Source organism: Triturus cristatus, chromosome 8 (assembly GCF_964204655.1).
Source record: "Triturus cristatus chromosome 8, aTriCri1.1, whole genome shotgun sequence".
Taxonomy (NCBI): domain Eukaryota; kingdom Metazoa; phylum Chordata; class Amphibia; order Caudata; family Salamandridae; genus Triturus; species Triturus cristatus.
This window is the reverse complement of record NC_140591.1, coordinates 1,666,032,787-1,666,050,196: the sequence shown is the minus strand read 5'-3', so window position 1 is coordinate 1,666,050,196 and position 17,410 is coordinate 1,666,032,787. Positions and strand designations below refer to the sequence as shown.

Sequence of the window (17,410 nt, the reverse complement as noted above, 5' to 3'; positions counted from 1 at the left end):
GTGACGGAATACGATTGCCTGGTTCGAACCAATTCCTTTGTAAGGAATAAACCCATTTTTAAAACCTCAAATACCACGGATTCTGCCTCTTATTTTTACTGAGTTATTCTTATTGAATTTTACCGCATAAATTAAGTCAGGTAATTAAAATTTACCACAATGTCACAACCGGGTCACAAGAAAAAAGGTGAAAAAAACGGCTGCCAACACTTCCTGGTTTGAAGTGTTGGCAGCTGATCAGAGTCAAGCTCGTGCTCAAGAGGGTTCGCGGATCCACCGCGGCCACCAGATACTAATATTTGTTTATGTATCTATTTCTCAGAAACTACTGACTGGATTTACACCATTTTTTTGAAAAAAGGTCGCTTTTTGAACCAAGACCTACCTTTTTGCCAAATTTGGTGTAATTCCGTTCAGCAGTTCAGGCTGTATCTTGGTCTAAAGTTTCCTATGGAAATTAACATGGAGAAAATGCATTTTGGAACCCCTTTTTTCTCAACCCCTGCTTGACGAATCACCCCAAAACTTTCAAGACCTGAGCGGGCCATTAGTTTTGAAAAATCCACGAAGATTCGTCTAATGGCGCCAAAGATATTGACAGAAGAAAAACGTTTTTGGAATAGAAACAAGGTCCTAACTATAACTATCTACTAGCGATCACCAGTAGCTAGTTATAGTTAGGACCTAGCTTCCATAGGAAAAGTACTTTTTGACATGGCTATAACTTTGATATAATTTGACCAATCTGCATGAAATTTCCCCCAAAAAGGGTCACAATGGGTACTATTGAGGGTGATCTGTGCAGCTTGAACTGAGACTTTGGGGGAGAAATGAGCTTGTGTTTGTAATGTTATTTCCCGTAGGAACCTTTAGCCACACTTACAGCCCGAACCACTGAATGGACTTACACTAAATTAGGCAGGGAGGTAGATTTATTTGGTGTAAATCTGTTCAGTAGTTGTTGAGAAATTTAAGTTTAAAATTATAGTAATATCTCAGGCCGCCGAGATTTCGCGGAGGTTTTGCAATGAATCTCAAATGCATGCACCAACGGGAATGCTCTGATTGGCTGGATGCCATCTGAATAGAAAGTTGCAGCCACCATTTTATCTAACGGGAATGGTTCCCGGGGCTGAAATTCTGTGTGAAAGCCCACAAAAAGGGTCAGCTTGGAGATCCTCTGACCCCATGGTTGAGAAATGGAGGTGTTAGTGACACAAGTTGTGTGTCCAAAATGTCTTTTTTTAATCGCGTGCGATATTCAACGCCGCAACAGCCAATGCAGCCCACCATGTACCATTGCGGGGAGATTGTGACTATCAACATCATCGTGAATATTGGTGAAAATATATTAATGAATCATTAATACGCAATGTTATAGAGACATTGAGATATTCATAAATGTTTTTATAGAATTATTACTGAGGAATATGTAGTCTTTTAGACCATATGGTGAATAATATATGCAAGCTGGGACATACCCTTTGCATGTAGTTCGAAGAAATTGTCAGGTGTATGCTTTTATAGATATTAACGGGCAGATTGTTATATGCACCGTTTTGCCAAATTTGTATCTGATTAATTTAAGTAGAACAGTACTGAGATAGTAAATAGACCACTAACACAGTGGTAGAGAGGCATCCAATAGGTCTTATGTTGTATTTTTTTATTTGGCTGTGCCATGCTGCATTACTTTCGAAGCACAGGGATGCGTTATATTTACATCAATTTGATGGATCCCTATGCTCTCCCCTGTGCTTGTGCACAACTGGCTGCCATGCAGCAACTGAGGTACTCTTACACCATGGTGCAAGGGTGCCTGTGCAGTGGGGATGATTGTTTTTGTGCAGGAAGGGACACAGTTCTGTACAAAAACAATCACAAGAGGTATTTTCCTCTTTGTATGCATGCTACAGAGTGCAGTACACATAGAAAGAGGAAATAATGAGGAGAAAGAAAAGTATTTCTCCATGTTGCATCTTTCTAAACCTCCCCTGGGGAATTGTAGGATTCTGACGCATTGACAGGTTTACGAATTGTTGCAAATTTGGATATGAGGCAGAATCCATGGGTGTTGAATGGAAACACCCACAGCAACACCTGTGGCATGCTTCTTTCACGCAGATTGCTGCCTGAAAAGCGCCTGTATTTATAAGGCCGTGAAATACTACGCAGTGTCTTGACATGGCTTTGTAAATATAGAGCATCACATTACGGCACTCATCCTCTCCCTATCCAACGAACCCAACACCGCCAGACACAACTTTCGAGAAGGCATGGACGCTGTCGCCAAATGGATGAAAAACAGCTGCCTACAACTAAACACCAACAAAACGGAAGTACTCATCATGGGCCCAAACCCAGAAGCCTGAAACGACACCTAGTGGCCCCCCGCCCTCGGAAGCCCACCCTCACGGACCACGCACGCAACCTGGGAATAATCCTGGACTCCAAGTTCAAAATGGACCGCCAGATCAACTCTGTCTCGTCCTCCTGCTTCCACACCCTCCGCCTCCTACGTAAATCCTTCAAATGGATCCCCCTCGAACACAGAAAGACCATCACAAACACCCTGGTCACCAGCAGGCTCGACAACGGCAATGCCCTCTATGCTGGAATAAACAAAAACCTCACCCGCAAGCTACAGAACATCCAAAACGCCACCGCAAGACTGGTCCTCAATCTGCCAAGACACTGCCTCATCTCCCAGCACCTGCGCACACTCCACTGGCTCCCCATCGAAGCTAGAGTCACCTTCAAGATGCTAACCCATGCTCACAAGGCCCTCCATGACACCGGACCAGCATACCTGAATAGCCGACTCAAATTCCATGCATTCCAAAGGACCCTACAATCAACCCAGCTCTCCTACGCCGTGGTCCCCTGTACCAGAAAGACCAGATCGGGAGGCCGCTCCTTCTCCTTCCAAGCGGCCATAGCCTGGAACGACCTTCCGCTCCACCTCAGACAGATAACATCGCTCCCCATCTTCGCAAGAAACGTCAAAATCTGGCTCTTCAACAGACCCCGCCATGATGGAATGGAACCTGTGAACCCCCACCTCAGCGCCTTGAGACCCTTACGGGTGAGTAGTCATGCTTAACACACACCTGATCTGATTTGATTTGATTTTGATTTGGTGTGTTAAAAAAAGTGATGATCCGGTAGTGCATGGGATTTGTAAATATGATTCCTTGCCTTGATGTTCATTTTAAAATTTACTATAGAAGGGATAAACAGTTTTTTCACAATGTATAAGTGGGAAGTGAGAAGTGAGATATGATGTAGCTGTGTTGCATAAGAGGGTGCTTAAATTTTAAAAAGTATCTAATAAGTAAAGTTTTGTGTTTTGCTCTGGGTTTGTTATATTGTATATGAGTAAGTGCATGTAGTAATATATCTAGGTTCATCTGTAGATCTAAAACTGCAGAAAAGCTTAAGCGCTCCATCCATCATCCCTATGGGTTTGCTTTGTTTGCCCTAAGTTGGCAGGGTATGCCCAGACGTGGGTCCCTTGCTCACTTTGCCACTGGATTCAAGCTACCCTGGCTGATGATGGCTGTTATCCAGAAACTGGTCCTAGGATGCTTGTTTCTGGTCCATGGAAGACATAGCTTGGCAGTTCGGTCAGGACTGTTCCCATAAGGCACAGGGTCAAGACTGATTTGCATATAGCTGTGTCTGAACTGGGGTGTTAAAAGTGAGCTAAAGAATGATGAGGGATTCAACCCAGATCTGTGACTGGAGGTGAGTGTCTGAAAAGATTCAGCGCTCTGTCCATTATCTCTTTGTGTTTGCTTTGTTCGCCCTAAGTTGCAGGTTATGCCCAGACGTGGGTCTCTTGCTCACTTTGCCACTGGATTCAAGCTAGCCTGGCTGATGAGGGCTATTAGCCTGAAACTGGTCCCTGGGTGCTTGTTTCCTGTCCAGGGAAGACATGACATGGAAGTTCAGTCTGGACTGTTCCCATGAGGCACAGGGTCAAGACTGATTTGCATATAGCTGTGTCTGAACTGGGGTGGCAAAGTGAGCTAAAGAATGATGATGGATTGAAGTTTAAACCCAGATCTATCACTGGGGGTGAGTGTCTGATAAGTTTCAGCGCTCCATCCATCATCTCTTTGTGTTTGATTTAAAACTGCAACATAACATGAAAACTGTGTTTGTATTATGTGTAAGTCAGTAGTAAAGCAGTTGGTGGATTGGCTAGGGTAAAAATGTTATATACTTCTTTTTTTTACAGAACAATATCTGCATAACTACACACAGTTACAATGCCTACAAAACCTTGGATGAAAAAGGAACAGAAGCAACTACAGTATTGTGAGAAGTTGGCCTGATATATGCTGTCCACTAGTTATAGTGGGCACCTTGTATAAGTGTAAACAACCCCTTATGGTGATAGGATAAAGACAACCTTTATTGAAAGCTATCCTAGTGGTAGCTATGGAGAGCAGTCTTCAGGCTAAGTCTTGAAGGAATGTAAAGCAGCTTGTTTTACCAGTCTATAATCTCTTGAATGACCAAATGAAAGGACAACCACATCAGGTATATATTTAAAATATATGTATTTAAGATAAAACACACCCCTCTAGTCTCTTTATGAGGCTGGAGTTCGAAGTACTTAAGTTACAAGTCGGTATTCAACAGTAAAAGCACAAATAAACGTTTGGGCCCTAGGGGCGTACCAAACCACATTCCAATAAAGTGGTATAAGAACCACGACTGAACTAGATACAAGGCCTAAAGCCTGTAGAAGTGCTTGGACCACAAGGAACCACCCACGGTAACGACACAGGGGACCCACGGGGGACGCGTGCAGTGTGAGAACACTGCCGCAAATCGCCATTAACTTCTATGGGGAAAGTCGCGGTTGGAAATTAAGAATTTAAGGATGCTTAGAGGATGACTACGAGAGAACCCTTTTGGACTTAGAGGTGTCTAGGGCCAACACCCACGGGAGCACCAGAGTACTCGAGTTACCTCACCCAGGGAAGCCGGGTGCATAGGTGTCTTTTGGTGTCAGGTCGCGCCGCTGTTTTCATTGGAAGCTGGCAAAGAAGTGCTGCTGCCGTGAAGAGGAGAAGTTTTTGGAGAGATCCAAGCCTGTATCAAGGATGGAAGGAACCTGAAAGCAGAGGGGACAGTGACCAGGGGCACGATAGTCCAATGCCCACAGATGTTGGGTGCTTCAGGTGAGTTGATGGGTGTCTTGACTCTTCAGCCACGAGGTCCAGGAGGTGTCAATGATGACCAGGAGCTGGATTTGAGGTGTACCACAAAGTCTGTCAAGTGCTGCGGTATCGGCAACCAGATTGGACCCAACAAGCCTTGGTAATCGCAAGTCACGTGGAAATAGTAAAAGGACGTCGGTGCAGACCAGCAAGGTCTGGGGGACTCACCCAGTGAGGGTAAGTCGGGGCACATCTGGAGCAACCAAGAAAGCCCAATCAGAAGAGGAGTTGCCTTCATGGGGACCCACTAGCCAATGTGCTAGCGATCATGAAGGAGCCTTGATCGGTCGCAATTGAAACTGGCCCTTGGGTCACTCGTGGAGTGGAGGCCAGAGATCACCGGTGCAGGAGGTGCTCAAGGTTGGAGCTACTTGGAGCCCAATGTACAACTTTGAGGAAGACCAGGAAGATGATGGATCAGCAAAAGATCACAGTGTCCAGAGGTCACGATTCCACATCACCCACAATAGCCATGGGCCTCAGCTTTGCTGTGGACTCAGGGTAACCTTGGGGAAGTCTGAAAATCTACCTCTGGTGATGCAAATACTTCAGCGTCTGGCAGGAACTTCAGAGTTGCAGACCGGACAGTTTCTTCTTTGGTACCTGCCAAGCAGGGGAGTCACTCCTTGACCCCAAGGGAGATTTCTTCAGTCTTCTAGCGGAAATAGAAAGTCGAAGGTCCAGGATATATGTTTCAGAGTTTCATCCAGGGTAACCTAAAGTCTCAAGGACTGGGTTCCCATACTTATACTAAGTTTGGGGGTTGGACATAGTCTAGGGACCCACCTATGGGAGGGGTTGGAAAGAGGGGTGGTTACACCCATTTCCTTTGTCCAGTTTTGTGCCAGAGCAGGGGCAGGTAGCCCCTGCAACCGGTTTGAACTGGGCTATGCACAGGGACACCAAGTGTGCCCCCAATGCAGGACTTCAAAGCACCAGAGAGTGCTCCCGCCCAACCCCAATACACATCTGCCTGTCTGGGGAGGTAGTTACACCTCCCTGGGACAGGAAACCTATTGTCCAGGCCTCCCCTGCCGGAGTTTCGGTCAGCAGCAGGAGGCCAGACCCATGTCTGTGGCAGTGGCATCCATTTTGTGATGCCAGGGCTTTAGAAAGTCTTTACCGGGTAGACCAGTGTGAACATGTCTCTCCCTCTAGAAGGGTGGAATGCTACCCTCACTGCCAGAACTGGTGGGGGGGTAGTATTCCAAAGTATTTGACAGCAAACACGACATGTTTCCCTGCAGCCAGTCCAAAGTTAGCATTTACCGCAAGGTTATAATGCACTTAAGAGTATATGTTCAGGCTGCACTACAAATAGCATCAGAGAAGGGTCTCCGAATGCTGCATAGGGGCTCTGCTCATGCACGGGCACCCTCTCACATAAGAACCAAGCACTATGCCTTCTGGATTGATAAGGCCTGTCTTAGGAGTGACTTATAGGTTTATATGTGTGTATGTATATATATATAGTGATACAGGTAACCTATATCACAGTAAGGGGTACAGGCACCACCTTACCCAGGCTGCAGTAGCAGACCAGTGGTGTCATTTTGGAGTGCTTCCCAGGGGTGGCATAATACATGCTTCAGCCCCTGGTAGGCCTCTGAGGTACTTATACCCTAGGTAAATAGTATACCATATACTAGGGGTTTATAAGGCACTTCAGAATCCAATTAGGAATGTACCTAGTGTACATGGAAACCATTTTAGAGAGGAAGCAGCTAGGCTGGGGTCCTGATTAGCAGGGCCACAGCCAGACTAAGGTCGAAAAACAGTGAATCACCAGCAAAATGTTGGGGTACCCATGTGAAGCAGATTCTAATCTCCTACAAGTATGTTTGCAGAAATGAGTTACAAAAGGGGCAAAATGCAGAAAAAGTGGTGAAAGAAAAAAGAGCTACTGGTATGAGGACAAAGTAATTTCTTAAAAATATATGCACACATTTGCAAAGATTACAAAATAAAGAAAATGAAATTTAGAGTATGAGAAAGAATAAGAGTGGACAAAATGCAGTGGACAAAGTGAAAGAACAGAAAAGATTGTAACAGACATGGATACACCTTAACCAGGAGACAGAAGCAGTTCAAGGAAATCAGAGCCAGAATATTTCATAGTAGAGTGGTAATACATCTACAGGAGAGAGGCACTGAAACAGAAAGAATGAGTTGAGAGAGTAGTTAGTAAACCCTATACTTTGAAAATGAAGCTTTTCATTTTGATTCTGATAGAATGAAGACTCTTGACAAAATAGTGTTGTGCATGAAGAGACAAAAACAATGGAAAAGATTAGTGAATAGAAGTAACTTTTGTACAGTTTTTAGTGGCGAATGGATGCATACTTCTAGTACAGAACCTTTCTTTAATGAGGAAAGCTATTAACAGGATAACAGATTAGTTTATGATATTCATGAAAGTGGACAATGTTATGAAATGAAGAATGGCAGTCCTATAGCAAAAGAGGTGATGGTACTTAGAAATGTAGAAGACGTTATTGCACAGGATGTACAAGGGAGGCATAGTCAGGCTCCTGTATACAAATGGAACTGTAGTAGTGTTTGTAGTATTAGACAGCAATTCATTGATATATTAATGAAATTGCTATGTATATTTCCAATGAAAAGTTTAAAACGGAAAATAAGTACTTTAAAAGGTTTGGATCCTTGCAAGCTGAGAACACATACAAATTTTCAGGGACACTGACTAGCTTGTTCATCAAAGAAAGTGTGCCAAAAGCACCTTTCTTCATTTTAGGATGTTAGCTGTACTCCACTCAACGGCGCGAACTTTAGTTAGAAGGCTGTACTATGCGAAAACTCTTGCTTTATGTTTAGAAGAAATGAATAGGGCATTTTTGCATGGTAGTGTGGCAGAGCATTTTTGTGATGATGTGCAGTTCTATTTCTTTGGTCCATAACAGGACGGTAGGGAAATTAAAGAGTTGATAACAGTAGGAGCTGCAGAACAGGACACAGGTACTACAATTGATAGTTTTTAGGAAGAGATAACAACATTTAAGAAAGTATGTGCTGAAAACCCAGAGTATGTTTGTATATGCTATCGACGCACTCACTACAAGACTCAAATGCAGACTGTTGGCTAATGTTTAAAAAGTGAAATAGAGATTATTGATAACTGACAAACGTTTGCACTATACATATTTGAAGAAGAAAGATTTGACTTGTCCACTAAACAAGTTATATGCAAGTACTGCTACAATAAATTAGAGGATAATAATATGCCTGCTAGTGTTATGTATAACAAGTTAGAATTGGTTCCCATTCCAGAAGCACTTCAAGGTTTAAATATTTATGAGTCCATTCTTATCAAAACTATACATCCATTTTAGGCTATAGTCCATATGGAGCCAAAGACAGGCAGGTTACCAGCAACAGAGCTGCAAAAAGGTCTAAAAGGTAGAGTAGTGTATTTGCCATTAGATGCCAAAAAAACATTGAAACGGTAGGGGTAGATAGAGATTTAGAAGAAGGACTAGTAATTGTTGTAAATGCTGTGCCTACCAAGAACAAGACGATATGGCAGGAGATGCTGCCAAAGTTAAAAAAACAACTTTATATCCAGTATAAAACAATCTTTACTATAGAAATGTGGAAAGCCTGCAAGATATCACATATATGGAGGATCAGACCAGGACAGAAGAAATGCATGAACAATATAGCATCCACTCTTTGTATTCTAAAGAGGTTATTAGTGATGCCATTGAGCTGTTTCAAATGAAGGAAGCAAAAGTAACTTCATTAACTTTGTGGGGAAAATGTTTAGAAGCTCAGTGTTTCCCACATCTTTTTCCTACTAGAGTAAGTGGCAGGTATGATGAGCAGCCTGTTCAAATACCTACAGATGAGTATAGATGTGGTAGACCTTATTCAGAAGATACTGGATGTTGTCAGTGTATTCCATTTATATTTTACATACTATTTGAGAGTGACTTGTCTGGCCTCTCATATGCCGTGAATCATATTCTAAAACCAGGAGGTAATTTGTATAATATATCAGCAAGAGAACGTTTGGAAAAAATTCAAGGACAAAATGAGCACTTGGAACACAATTTAATAAACCTAATAGCATGTCAGCTTGGGACTAATGAATATTGGTATCGGTGTTATGTTGAACTTAAGTGCAAGCCGAGGAACCTTGGATCACCTACTTGGTTTCTGATGCTGAGTTGTGCTGAATATGCATGGAGTGACCTTCTGGAATTCTTGCAGGAGACAAATTCAAATATAAAAGGCATTCATTTGAAGACACCAGGAGAACTGTGCTCACTAGACCCTGCAAATGTTTGCAGATATTTTAATCACAGATGTCAAGCATTGATGGCTTTCATCTTGAACAAAACAAAGCTCCTCTTGGTGAAGTGATTGATTTCTTTTGGCTGAAAGTGTACCAAGCCAGAGGTGCTCCCCATATTCAAATGCTGTTGTGGGTAAAAGATGCCCCAAAGTTTTGAACAGACAGTGATGAGTCTATGTTGTCTTTTACTGAGCAGCATGTAACTTGCTCCATCCCAAAGGAGAGTAGTGACAACATACAAAGAGAACAAGTTCTATGATTCCAAAATCATAGATGCTGAAAATAATTTCAGTGACAATACAGAGCAAAAAGATAATTTTATACAAGCTGTTTCGAATTCCCACCACCTGTCATTTCACAAGGAAGAGTCAACAGCTTTTTGTCTGCAGTCAGACATACACTTACAAGAAAATCACAGAAAAACATACAACCTAAGAAGAACAGATGCCTCCAAGTACATTAATTACTACAATCCTGTGATTTCGAAGATGTGGAATGCAAAAATGGATGTTCAGTTTGTTGCAGACAACTCAATTGCTGTTGCTCTGTACGTTACATCTTACATAACAAAGTCGGAGAAAACTGAGATGAAAGAGATGTGGGAGGAGATTTTAGCAGAAAAGAGTCTTATGAAGAAATATAACAGTTTTAATTTGAAAATGCTTTCGCACAGTGAGATAGGCTCCTATGAATGTGTAGACCAGTTAACCTCAGCTAGTTTGTTTTCCAAATTTAGATGAGTTCTATGGGTGAGTTTAGGGCTTGCTGATACTGGCAACAGAATACTGAAGTCTTTTCCTGAAATTCAATATCTTGCAGAATTTGTGTCATATAGTACAGATATTCTGAGGAGTAACATGCTGGATACTTACTATCCAAGAAGAAGTCGTCATCTGTAAAGGTTGTGTCTTTATGAAAAACTTCAATACTATACTTTCAGAAGTAATGTCAGTGAAAATATAGAAGGTAAATTTGGTGTGGCTAGATGTGAAGGATATTTGGTGAGACATAACAAAAGAAATTTAATTAACTATCAAAAGCTAAGTTGCCAAACTCCAGACACAAGAGAGTTTTTCTATTTAGCCATGTTACAGATGTTTACGCCATCGTGAACTGAAAGTGAGCCACTGGGAGAATTTAACTGTTATGAAGACTCATTCAATGCTGTGAAAGACAGCATCAAGTGCTCTGTTTTTCCAGTGTATCTTCAAATGTTGAGAGTTGAGATTGAACAAGAAGAGACAATTGCTGCTGAGATTGTGAGAAAGAGTTCTCAGAACAGTCAAAATTCAGCACCTGGAAGTAAAGATCCTCTTTGCCAGCCAAGCATTGAAAATGAAGCTGCAATAGCTATGAATGAGCCGGAGAATGCAATTCAGCAAACAAGACAGGAAACTGTGTATCTAGTAATACTAAACAAGCAATTGAATGCAGATCAGAAAGACAATTTTGAAGAGGTAAAAGGTAAAATAGAACATGATATCTCTATGGGAATAAAAGGTGTGCATGTTCTACATATAAGCCAGTGCTATTGTACATAAGTGGTCATGCTGGAACTGGAAAAAGCTTCCTGATTAAAGTACTGACAAGTTGCCTACAGAAAACAACAGATTCCAATTTGTCATGTAGTCACTGCACCAACAGGCGTAGCTGCTCATAATGTTAAAGGAGTTACCCTTCATTGATTATTAATGCTGCCTATTGAACAGGACAACACATTACAATATAATAAATTATCTGGTGATGCTTGTCATGAAGTGGCAAGAGTACTCAAGAAATTAAAGCTACTAATTATTGATTAAATCAGTATGGTGTCTAACCTAATTCTATCTCTTATACATTTAAGAATACAAAAAATATTAATAACTGAAGACAATGTAATTTTTGGAGGAAAACACTCAATAGTCTTTGGAGAACTGCTACAATTAACTCTCGTAAAAGGACAACCTGTATTCTAGAAACTACTACATAATAAAACAAGGAGTTCACAAGGAAGTATTGGAAATTTAAACAGTTGGGAAAAGTTTCAATACAATGAGTTAATTCAAAAGATGCGCCAAGCATCAGATATGCATTATTCAGATGTACTAAAGGAAATAACAATGGGAGTTCTCATAAAAAAGGTAAAAAAACACTATTACAAACCTGTCTCATCAAAAATGTGTTTCCAAGTAATCTTTCAGCTGCTGAAATAATGTACAATGGGGCATATGCATCAACATTAGCATTTGCGATTCCTTATTAGCGAAAAATAAGGAATCGCTAATAAGGAATAGCAAAAGGCTATGCATGTAGGAATCGCTATTCAAATAGCGATTCCTTAACATTCCTTATTACCGAATCGGTAATACCGAATCGGTAATAAGGAATACCTACCCATTCATTCCTATGGGCTTGGAGGCCCATAGGAATGAATGTAAAGCCATTCTGTATTAGCGATTCGGTATTACCGAATCGCTAATAGCTGGAGCACTTTCAAGGGTGCCAGGGTGTCAAAAGGACACCCTGTTGCACCCCTGAAAATGATATGTGCACATATGTTGCACACACACATGCTCTAAGGGCATGTGTGTGCGCAACATGACACTTTGAAAAATGCACAAAAGTGCATTTTTCAAAGTTTTTGCAAATTACCATGCAGTTCATCTTCATGGTAATTTGCTCCCCTTATTAGCGAAATCGCTAATTTTTTAACTTTGATGCATTGCATTTAAGGAATCTCACTTTGGGATTCCTTAAATACAAGAGCTATTTAAGGAATCGGTATTTAAGGAATCCCTATTTAAAGAATCGCTATTTAAGGATTCCTTAAATACCGATTTCTGCTTTTGGGTTGATGCATTGGGATTGGGTATTTTTTACTTAATACCGGGAGCTAATAAGGAATCGGTATTTTACCGACTGGATTTTGGCTTGATGCATAAGGGTGAATGTTGTTAAGGAAGAAAAGTCTATTGTGTGTTTGATACCAACTCTTGAGGAGTGAAGTAAATTCAATAAACAATTATTGCAACTGGAAAAAGAAGAGATCGTCGAAATTAGAACAAATGATAAAATGGAACATCAAGGAGTTACAGTGCTGCTAACAGAAAAACTGCAATCGAAATTGGATAGTTTGGAAAAGTCTGTGTCAAAAACTGCAGGATTGTCTTGTAATCTTACATCGTAACTTAAATGTTGAAGAAGGGTTAGTGAATGGTGCAAGATATGACATTTTTTAATTATCCAAACAGAAATGATGTGTAATATTTAGGAATAGATAGGCATTGATGATATTGCTGAAGTTAAGCAGAATGGTAGATGTGCTGTACGGTTCCTACTTGTCAAAGACTTGTTTGTCCACAGAAAGCAGTTCCCAGTGTCTTAAGCTTATGCAGTAACTATTCACAAAGCACAAGGTTTAACCTCTTCGATGCCCGTGACGAGCTGGACTCGTCATGGGCCGCGGTGGCGCTGTGCCCATGACGAGTCCAGCTCGTCACAAACCCCGCCCGCTAATGTAACGGCCGGCACAGGGCGGGGAAAGGGGCGGGCACCGAAGGGGTTAAGAGAAGATACAGGTCTTGTTAGTATTTGTAATAGTGTTTTCAAAGAAGGAATGGCATATGCTGCTTTGTTGTGAATTAGAACATTGTCTGGTTTATTTCTGATTTTGATGAGAAGCAAAGTAAGTGCTGATATGAGCTGTGTAAGGGAGTATAATCAGTTAAGAGGTCAATATAAACTTCATTTAGTCCAGTAACCTGTGGTACAAAAAGGAATACTATGTCCAAAGTGGAAAATGTCAAAACAGTCTATCAGATTTGAACAGAAAGATGAACAGAAAGAAGATCAACAAGGAGGAAATAAAATAAAACTATAGCACAATAAGGAAATACAAGGCTTTGATAATAAATCTGGAGTGAAATGTTATGCAAATGTAGTGTTAAATGGACTATATAATTTGCCTCATTTTACAAATTCTATTAAAGAAAAGGTCAACATTACATCATACCCCAGAAGAGTTTACTCCTTTGCATCATGGTGCATGCAGTGCACAATGTGCGCTTCTCTCAGTGTTGACTGTGAGGTCAACACTACAATCAACACTAAGAGAAGCGCCTTTAATGTTGACTGTGGAGTTGACACTATAGTCAACACTTAGGGAAGAGCAGATTGTACCATGATACAAAAGAGCAAACTTTTCCGGGTGATGACGTAGTGTCTTGCCATACCCTTCCCCTGCCCAAACTATTTTTCACGACCTCCTCTACCATTTATCACACATTCCTAATGTTCCTTTTTGCAAAAATTGCATTCCAGCCCATTGATTACACTTTTTCCGGCCCAAGCCGGAGATTACTGCTCGAGCCAGAGATTACGGCCCTCGCCGGGGAGTACGGTCCGTGTGCGGATAGTACGGTCTGGGTGTGGAGATTCCGGCCCGACTGCAGACGTAAAGTTAGGAGTTGTAAGTTATTTATGTGAATATAAAAAATTGTAAGTGCCTTCTGTGAATACCAGAAGATGTAAATTTAGGATTTTGTCTCAGATTAGATCTGTGAATCAGCCCCAGTATCCCTAAATTGCGTGTGAAAACTCTCTTCACCACAAAAAAGTTTCTGCCACAGCAACTTCTATATAGTACAATGAGTTATGTTTTTCATTCATGGACTAAGAACATTATAGACATCATTTGGTCTAACAGGGATGATGTTTACAAAAGTATATGCAAGAATAAAGACTTCTTCATATTTGTTGGACATTCTGTACCAGATATAATAATATCGGAAACAGTGTTACCATATAGTTGCTTTTATTAAGGTAGTAACCTATCAGAAAGCCAGTATTAAAAAAACTTGTAGTGAGTACAGTGAACAGTATGACATAGTTGTAATGATGTACTGTGCACATTATTTTTTATTTTGTTTACAATCCATTGATTGTATTTCCCCACTGTTTCATGATACGTCTTCATACATAGCACTGTTTTTGAACAAGTATGAAAGCTGAAAACAGGAAAAAACTGTAAAACATTTGTCTATGTTGAATTAAAGTTTTGCTTACAAAAAATATTAAATGTTGCTTGGTGACCTAATGTTTGAAATGACATTTGAATACATTTTTGTCTATTTCCATTTTTTCACAGTGGTGGAGGTCGATATATATTATGTGTGTGAAATCACTAATCTTGTGATGGATTCATTGAGTTACTACTCATGTGCTCATCCCATCTCCCAGGCACAACAGTTGCACTTGTCCAATCATTCAGCCAACACCTAAGCAGTCATCCAATCACTCAGGTACTGCACTTGAATAAATCTAATCTCCCAACCACTACTCAGGCACTCATCCAATCACCAAGGCGCTACCCATGTACTATGCAAACACCCAGGCACTTTGTATACACTTATTCATTCACTTAGGCACTACAAATGCACTCATCCACTCACCCGGCACAACTCATGGACTCATCCAATCACCCAGGCAGCACCCTTGCACTCATCCAACCACCCAGGCACTATCCATGCATTCACCCAACCTCCCAGGCACTATCCGTGCACTTACCCAATCACCAAGCCACTACCCTTGCAGTCATCCAATGACCCAGGCTCTACCCTTGCACTCATCCAATGGCCCAGGCAGTACCCTTGCATTCATCCATTCACTCAAACACTACCAATGCACTCATCCATTTACTCAGGTACTACCCATGCACTCATCCATTCACCCAGGCACTACAGTTGCACTAATGCATTTACCCAGGCACTACACTTCTACTCATCCATTCACACAGGTACTACCCATGCACTCATCTATTCACCCAGATACTACCCATGCACTGATTCATTCAACCAGCCATTATCCATACACTCATCCATGTACTAAGACACTGCCCATGCACTCCTTCATTCACTCAGGCCATTCCCTAGCACTCATCCATTCACTGAGACACTACGCTTGAGCTCATCCATTCACTCACTCACTACCCATGCACTCACCCATTCACTGAAGTACTACCCATGCACTCGTCCAATCATCCAGGCACTGTCCATGCACTCACCCAGTCATGCAGGCACCATGCATTTATTCACCCAAGCACTACCCATGCAATCACCCAATCACCCAGGTACTGCCCTTACACTCAAGCAAATACCCAGTCACTACCTTGCACTCATCCAATCACTCAGGTTTTACCCATCCACTCATTAATTTACTCAGGTACTGCCCTTCCACTGATCCATTCACTCACACACTACCCATGCACTCATCTATTCACCCAAGTACTAAACATGCACATACTAAATTACCCAGACACTACCCTTCTACTCATCCATTCTCCCAAGCCCTACTCGTGCACTTATCTAGTCACCCAATCACTACCCATGCACTCATCCAGTCACCCAGGCACTACCCATAACCTCATTCATTTACCTAGACATTATCCATGCAGTCATCCATTCACTCAGGCATTACCCATTCACTCCTCCATTCACTCAGCCACTACTCATCCATTCAACAAGGCACTACCCTCACACTCATTTATTCACCCAGTCATTATCCATGCACCCATCCATTCATCTAGGCACTACCCTTGCACTCATACATTCACTCAGGCAGAATGCACGCTCATGAGGTACTATCCATGCAGTCACCCAATCACCCAGGCACAACCCTTGCACTCATCCAATGGCCCAGGCAGTACCCATACACTAATCTGTTCACCCAGGTTCTAACAATGCACATATCCAATCACCCAGTCAAATCCTTTGCACTCATCTATTTACCCATACATTACCCACATATATATCCAATCACCCAGGCACTACCCTTGCACTCATCCGTTCACAGAAGCACTATAAATGTGCTCATTTATTCACTCAGGCACAACCCATTGCACTCATCTAATAACCCAAGCAGTACCCATGCACTAATCCACTTACTCACACACTATCTCTGCACTCATCCACTTTCCCAGTCACTACTCATGTCCTCATCCTATCACCCAGGCAGTACCGATGCACTCTCCAATCACCCAGGCACTACACATACATTCTTCCAATCACTCATGCACTATGCATGCACTCATCCATTCACTCAGGCACAACACATGCACTCATCAATTCACTCACGCAGTACCTATACACTCATCCAGTTACTCAGATACTACCCATTCGCTCATCCATTTCCCCAGTCACTAAAAGTACACACATCCAATCACCCAGGCACTACCCTTCCATTTTCCTAGGCACTACCCATGCACTCATCTATTCACCCAGACAGTACCCATGCACTCATCCATTCTCTGAGGCTCTAACAATGCACTCATCCACTCAGGCAGGCACTACTCATGTACTCATCCAATCACCCAGGCACTATTCATACATTCTTGCAATCACCCAGGCACTGCCCTGCCACTCATCCATTCACTCAAGCACTATGCATGTGTTCATCCATTCACTCAAGCTCTATCCATACATTCGTCCAATGACCCAGGCCATTCACTCATGCACTACCATGCACTCATGCATTTACCCAGGCACTAACCATGCACATATGGAATCACTCAGCCAGTACCCATGCACTCATCTATTTACTAAGGCACTACTCACACAATCATCCATTCACCCTGGCACTACCCATGGACACATCCAATCACACAGGCACTACCATTGCACTCATCTGTTCACTCAGGCATGCATGTGCACATCCATTCACTCACGCACTACCTATGCACTCATCCAATCACCCAATTACTACCCTTGCACTCATTCATTCACTCAAGCACTGATCCATGTATTTAGACACTACCCATGCACTAATTGATTCTCCAAGGCACTGCCTATTCACACATCCAATCACCCAGGCACTACCCTTCTAC

At 41.9% G+C, this 17,410-nt stretch overlaps 1 protein-coding gene across 1 annotated transcript in view; it reads left to right on the top strand.

Moving 5' to 3' along the window:
• The first annotated feature begins 10,037 nt into the window (after positions 1 to 10,037).
• The window catches only part of LOC146808526 (vomeronasal type-2 receptor 26-like), a 79,683-nt gene continuing 72,310 nt past the window's right edge, over positions 10,038 to 17,410 (top strand). Inside the window, exons 1-2 of the mRNA XM_085623978.1 lie at positions 10,038 to 10,221; positions 10,750 to 11,006. Of these exons, the coding sequence (XP_085480104.1) occupies positions 10,038 to 10,221; positions 10,750 to 11,006 (441 nt within the window). The remainder of the gene's footprint in view (positions 10,222 to 10,749; positions 11,007 to 17,410) is intronic.